This window comes from Cotesia typhae, unplaced genomic scaffold (genome assembly GCF_013202065.1).
Source record: "Cotesia typhae breed Kobodo isofemale line unplaced genomic scaffold, CoteBio_Ctyphae contig_44, whole genome shotgun sequence".
NCBI lineage: Eukaryota > Metazoa > Arthropoda > Insecta > Hymenoptera > Braconidae > Cotesia > Cotesia typhae.
The window spans coordinates 7,884,430-7,890,441 of NW_027423753.1; the positions used below are offsets into that span (position 1 = coordinate 7,884,430).

General features: G+C 31.5%; 2 protein-coding genes across 3 annotated transcripts; one reads left to right on the forward strand and one right to left on the reverse strand.

Annotated features, from left to right (window-relative positions):
• The first annotated feature begins 240 nt into the window (after positions 1-240).
• On the forward strand, positions 241-2,363 carry LOC141528629 (uncharacterized). Of its 2 annotated transcripts, XR_012479411.1 has the most exons (3): positions 241-1,775; positions 1,877-1,961; positions 2,150-2,363. XR_012479411.1 is itself a non-coding variant. In XM_074244779.1 (2 exons), the coding sequence occupies exon 1, from the start codon at positions 432-434 to the stop codon at positions 1,770-1,772; it is 1,341 nt and encodes a 446-aa protein (XP_074100880.1). In that variant the 5' UTR covers positions 241-431; the 3' UTR covers positions 1,773-1,775; positions 2,150-2,360. The 2 variants fall into 2 exon arrangements, 1 of the variants encoding a protein (XP_074100880.1); XM_074244779.1 differs by lacking the exon at positions 1,877-1,961 and having other exon boundaries at positions 2,150-2,360.
• A 514-nt stretch (positions 2,364-2,877) lies between these two features.
• LOC141528967 (uncharacterized) lies at positions 2,878-4,271 on the reverse strand. Its single transcript, XM_074245273.1, has 3 exons — positions 3,851-4,271; positions 3,585-3,681; positions 2,878-3,464 (listed from the first exon to the last, which is right to left on the reverse strand). The coding sequence occupies exons 1-3, from the start codon at positions 4,078-4,080 to the stop codon at positions 3,318-3,320; spliced, it is 474 nt and encodes a 157-aa protein (XP_074101374.1). The 5' UTR covers positions 4,081-4,271; the 3' UTR covers positions 2,878-3,317.
• Positions 4,272-6,012: the final 1,741 nt, after the last annotated feature.

Here is a 6,012-nt window from a genome sequence, read left to right on the forward strand (position 1 = left end):
CGTGTTCAGTCGATTTTTAAAAGCAAAAATGCCGAATTATAAAAAGGCACACGTGGCAATATTGCACGAAATATCTCCAAAAACGAAGTTATCAGGGTAATCAGTTCACCAATAAAGAAGGTGAAAATTTCGAAGCCAATACAAGCCACAATGAGAGTGCCAGTGGCAAAAAACTCCATACCCGTGATAGTAAAGAAATTATAACAAATCCTTTACATGGGTACAGGATAATTTAATTTTTTACGGTGTTCACAGCTTTGTCGGAAATTGTGAAGTGCTCGGTGTGTAATCAGAAGATAAAATTCAGTGAGTGTGGTTCCAGAGGTCTTGGTTTTAAAATTGTTATCACATGTCCATGTGGTAATAAAATAATCAATTCAGGTCCTTTCATTCACAACGGATTTGAAATAAACCGGAGAATAGTGTTTATCATGAGACTTTTGGGTGTTGGAAGAGAAGGAATAAATGTATTTTGTAACCTGATGGATCTATGCACTGGTTTGAGTAAAAGTTGTTACGCTAACATTGTGGAACACATTTATAATACAGTGAAATTATCATTTGAATTTCTATCGCAGAAGGCAGTGAAAGAAGAGATGGAAAAAAATGTTGAGCAAGGAAGAGAAAAAAATATTTTAAAAGTATCTGGAGATGGTACTTGGAAAAAACGTGGTTTCAAATCAAAGTACGGTGTTGCAACGCTCATAGGATATTATTCAGGGAAAGTTATTGATTTGAAAACAAAAAGTAGTTACTGTCAAGGCTGTGTTTACTGGAAGAACAAGACTCATACAGAAGAATTCCGTAAGTGGAGTGAGTATCATGAGGATGAGTGTCAACAAAATCACGAAGGTTCGTCAGGAAAGATGGAAGTCGATGCCATGAAAGAAATGTTCTCGACTTCAGAAGAAAAATTTGGAGTAAAATATGGTAACTACATTGGTGACGGAGATTCTAAGACATTCAAGGCTATTCTAGATTTAGAACCTTACGGTAATGAGTTACCAGTAGTGAAGAGTGAATGTATTGGTCATGTAGAAAAAAGAATGGGCTCTCGACTTAGAAATGTAAAAAAAGAAAAGAAACTTTCGGGGAGAGGAAAACTAACTGATAAAGTGGTAAAAAAATTAACAAAATATTATGGTTTAAGTATTCAGAGAAATGTTAACAGTGTTGAAAATATGAAAAAAGCCATAATGGCTACTTATGATCATATTTTTTCCACTACAGAAAATCCCCAACATGATAACTGCCCTGAAGGCGTTGATAGCTGGTGCAAATGGCAGAAGGCTATTGCTCTAAATCGAGATCCTCGAGAGGAAAATTTAGCTCCATTACTTGGTGAAGATTTAAAACAGCATCTTTTACCAATATATCAAGATTTCTCCAAAGATGATTTACTTGAGCGATGCCTTGGTGGTCATACGCAGAACGCGAACGAAAGTTTTAACGCTACAGTTTGGCGATTATCCCCAAAACACCTGCATTCCGGACTAAAAGTAGTCGAAATTTCAGCTTACATTGCTGCTGGGATATTTAATGAAGGTTATACTTCCATATTAAGAATAATGAACCTTCTGAATCTGAATATTGGCACTTATGCTAAGATATTTGCGGATAGTACAGACGAAGAGCGAATAACCCGACAGAATCGTAAAAGCCTTTCAGAGACCAAAGAAGCTCGTTCAGCTCGCAGACAACATCAAATAGATGAAAATCAACTTTTTGAGGAGGCAGAAGGACTGTTATATGGACCTGGAATTGCAAATTAGTCGGTAAGTAATTAATAATTCAGTAAAACTACTCATTTTCCTGTACTGAAACTTTAAACGCGATTATCTCGAAACTACTTTTTGAAAAACTGCTCGTGTTGTAGCTCAAAAAATTATTGACCGATTTGTTTGAAATTTGGTGAGGCTTTTCTCTACATTACTACCGGAAGGATAAACCTGAAACTTCAGGTATTTCTGATTGATTACTAATTTTTTTTGGGGGTAAAAGGATCAAAAAAATAGCCCAAAATCGTAACTTTTTTTTAAGGCTGATTTTATATTGGATTTTATCCTTTTTTTTTTTTTTTTTTAATTTTAAAGGTTTATCCTTTCCGTTTATATCTCCTGAAAAAAAAAAATTTTTTTTTTTGTTTCAGATCAACGGTTCATGAGTGACAAATAGAGCAGTTTCGGACCTCGCGTCGGAGGCAGCCTATAAGACATCATGCTGAGCCGCCATTTTGTATTAAAAAAAAAAAAAAAATGTTTTTTTATAATCTTAAAATGTTTAATAAAGTTGTGTTAAAAGTTCGAAACAATGAAATTATTTTATCACTGTAAAAAAAAATGTTAAAAAATGACCGATTTCGGGGCATTTACATGAGTCTCCCCCCTTAATCGACAGAATATCGCTTATATAAATGACGTAGTTAACTCAAAATTGTCGATATCAAAATTTCTGATTTGAAAATTTTAATCTAAATTTAATTGACCAATTTTATAATAATATTAATTCTAAATTTAACCTCTTTTATTTTTAATTTTGAAATTTTTCCAACTTATTGAATTTTCTATTTGTTCAAACTTTGATTTAACTAGTTTTAACCTCGATTTATAATTTAGATATTTTAATTAAATTCGAATAATTAATTAATTAATCAAGTAGGGTGATTGGAAGATGGAACCTGGCCTGTGCCTAGAGTTTCCGGGGACAACGCAATAATTTCCCGAGGTTAAACTTTATTTTGTACCTGAGAATTTTTGACAATTTCTTCACTTGAGTTCGGCTCTCTTTGTTCTCGTTGACTTCTAATAGAAGTAACCTTGTCCGCCAAAATCACGGTGTTCTCGGTACTCGGGTTCACTGCGTCGCAGCTCGGGATATTTAGCAATATTTTATCTGGAAATTCAGGATAGTTAGAACGGTTTTATTGGATAATTAGGCTGGCTAAATGCCTAGCAGTAATTATCAATTTTACAAATTAAAAATAATCGCTCTGAAGGTTCCACAGGAATCTCCGAGGAATATTAATATTTACCTGGTATTTCTAAAATTTCGTGTTGGTTGCTCGGGCTCCGGTTTCACAATGTCGCTTTTCCGTTCGGCAACTTCACTCGTCTCCCGTGTGGGATTATCTCCACCCCCGGAATACTTATCTTCTAGGCCCCGGAACTTGTGTAAATTTTATTTCTACTGCGCGAGCCGTAATACAGTCAAGAAATCGAAAAATTTGACTTCATCTACGTTAGCTTGATCAATTCTTATTAATTTTATAACAACTTTCCGATTAAGCAAATTATTATTTTCCTCAGCAATAATTGGCGTTATAGTTTTAAAATTTTTGGTTGCAGTTCTCGTCGCAATTTGCTTTTTTTTTTTTGTGGTTTTCGCTCTTCCATTTCTTGATGAAGTTTTACAGCCGACTCTAAGAGCAATCTTTTTCGTTTTATTGACCCACGTCTACCTATAATCTAAATAAATAAACAAATATCGTAATAAACTTTCTTTAAATTAGAAAAAATTAAGAATTCGGGTTTTTTTTTATTTTAAGATAAAATTTTTTTATTAAAATTATGAAACATGTTACTTACAATATCAGCATGATTATGATGAGAATCAAAATCAGCGACTTCTAAATGTTGTTTATTAGGAGAGGTACTCAATTCTAATCTAGCGGAACAATTATCTCTGTAAATAATAAATGTTACACAATTTGAAAAATTTTTTGTCGTGAAGAAAAAATAGAAAAATTTAAATAAATTTGATTGAAAGAAATAACGTGAATTGTAACAGTTACTTTTCTTATTGCAAACTAAGAAAATATCATAAGATTATATATAATTAATTCCATGCTTACGGCATATCATGATCATGTTTCGCACGAGTAGAACATTTGAATTTGATTCGGTCATATATGAGCTGTGGATTAAATTCTACATAGGATCGCTTCTGGTATACTTTATATAATGATTCACTAACGAATACATTGAATTTATTCTTTTTATTCTTCTCATAATTATTTAGCCATTTCTCCAGATTTTCATAGGAATCAAACTTGTCAGGTATGCCTTCAAATTTTGTTGCCATAGTAATTAATTATCCCTGAATAATGCAAATGTATTTAATTTTTGATATTTATTATGAACGATAAGAAAAACAATAATCCGTTAATCCGAAATTCTACAAAAATGCTTACACAGCAAAAACCTCAATTGATATAGCGAAACCAAAAAGAGGTTATGATACTTAGATCAAGTTTTCACAAAATAGTAACAATGGCGCTGCAATAATTAAATAGCGGCAAAGAAAATAATTTGGAAATTAAAACTGTTGAACAAAAAAACATTCGCAAGACCGTTAACAGAAGATTCAATAATATTGTAAAACTAGTAGATGAAAAATTTGCAGTCAACACAATTTTAGAACTAATTTTTTGATTATCCATCTTTATTATTCATATCTTTGGACATTTTTATTGAATTTTTTTTTTTACTGTAGTAAAATTTTGTTCTATATACAGAAAAAAAAATGTACATCACATTTGATCCATAGTAATTTGATATCGAACTACTTTTTCAAATGTCAAATTTTGCAATTAAAATTATGATGGAAATTTAATATTTTTTCAATTAAACAATTATATATAATTACATACAATTATGTAGAATTATATACAATGTTATTTAATTCACTTTCACAATTGTATATAATTATATAGAAGTAAATATAAATTTTATCCAATTATATATAGACAATATGCAATTATATATAATTATATACCGTTACAGTGAATATTTTTCATCGGGCAGCGTAAAATTATGTACATTCTATATAATTGTATACAAATATATACAATAGTATATAACTGTATATAATTATATATAAACATTTGATGAAATTATGCTTCGCCTCTAACCAATTGTATATAATTCATATACAGGGTGTCTCAGAAGTCGTGAGCCACCGGACAGGGTGTGGTAGAAAATTGGATTCTGAATAGAAAAGTCCTTTACCATTTTTCGATCAGACCCATAGAAAAATTACTACAAATTTATGAAAATAGACCAATGAGGAGCGCGGTTTAGCGGCAGAACGGTAGGCGCAAGAGCGAGCGAGTGGAAGCGCGACAGGCAATGAGTGCGCGCTCGCTTGCACACGTGTGATATCATTGCTCAGTTATAGCGGGATGCCCGCATGCAATAATAATGATCAATGATACTCCTGTAAATAAAAAAATTAATATTAGAAAAATCATCCCATAGACAGCCCCATAAAATAAAAAATGTGCGATTTTTTGATAATTAAAACTCAAATTTTCGGTGTCACCGAAAAATGAAAAAAAAAAAAAAAAGCCAACAGTCATATTCAATGATACCCCTGTAATTAAAAAAAAAAAAAAGAAAAGTTATAAAAGTACCCCATACACTCTGAGATACAGCCCCATAAAGCCAAAAATTTGCGATTATTTAATGATGAAATTCAAATGATCAGTGTGCACTTGAAGTTAAAAAAAAGCAATAAAAATAATCAGTGACACTACTGTAGACCAAAAAAATTGAAAAAAATAAAAACTACCCCATAGACAGGGAGATACAGCCCCGTAAAGCCGAAAATTCGCGATTATTTAATAATGAAATTCAAATGATCAGAGTGCACTTGAAGTGAAAAAAAAAAAGCAATAAAAATAATCAGTGACACCACAGTAGGTGAAGAAAATTTTTAAAAATAAAAAACTACCCCATAGACAGGGAGATACAGTCCCATAAAGCCAAAAATTGTGCGATATTTCAATAATTAAAATAGAAATTTTCGACGACTACTCAAAATTTCAAATAAAAATCTAGGACTAATAGTTAACTATACCCATGACAATCAGAAAAAAATTAAAAATTACAAAAACCCCATAGACACTAAGATACAGCCTAATAAAACCGAGTATTTCGGGATTATTTAACATAAAAATTAAAATATTCACAGTGCATTCGAAATAGAAAAAAAATACCAATCAAAATTATCAGT

What these genes read in the sequence shown, in the direction of transcription:
- LOC141528629 (XM_074244779.1), top strand. Translation starts at nt 432, where the DNA reads ATGAGACTTTTGGGTGTTGGAAGAGAAGGAATAAATGTATTTTGTAAC.
- LOC141528967 (XM_074245273.1), bottom strand. Translation starts at nt 4,080, where the DNA reads ATGGCAACAAAATTTGAAGGCATACCTGACAAGTTTGATTCCTATGAA. An exon ending in AAACATGATCATGATATGCC is followed by an intron (nt 3,682 to 3,850) that starts GTAAGCATGGAA and finishes TATTATTTACAG; the next exon opens with AGATAATTGTTCCGCTAGAT. An exon ending in ATCATAATCATGCTGATATT is followed by an intron (nt 3,465 to 3,584) that starts GTAAGTAACATG and finishes TTATTTATTTAG; the next exon opens with ATTATAGGTAGACGTGGGTC.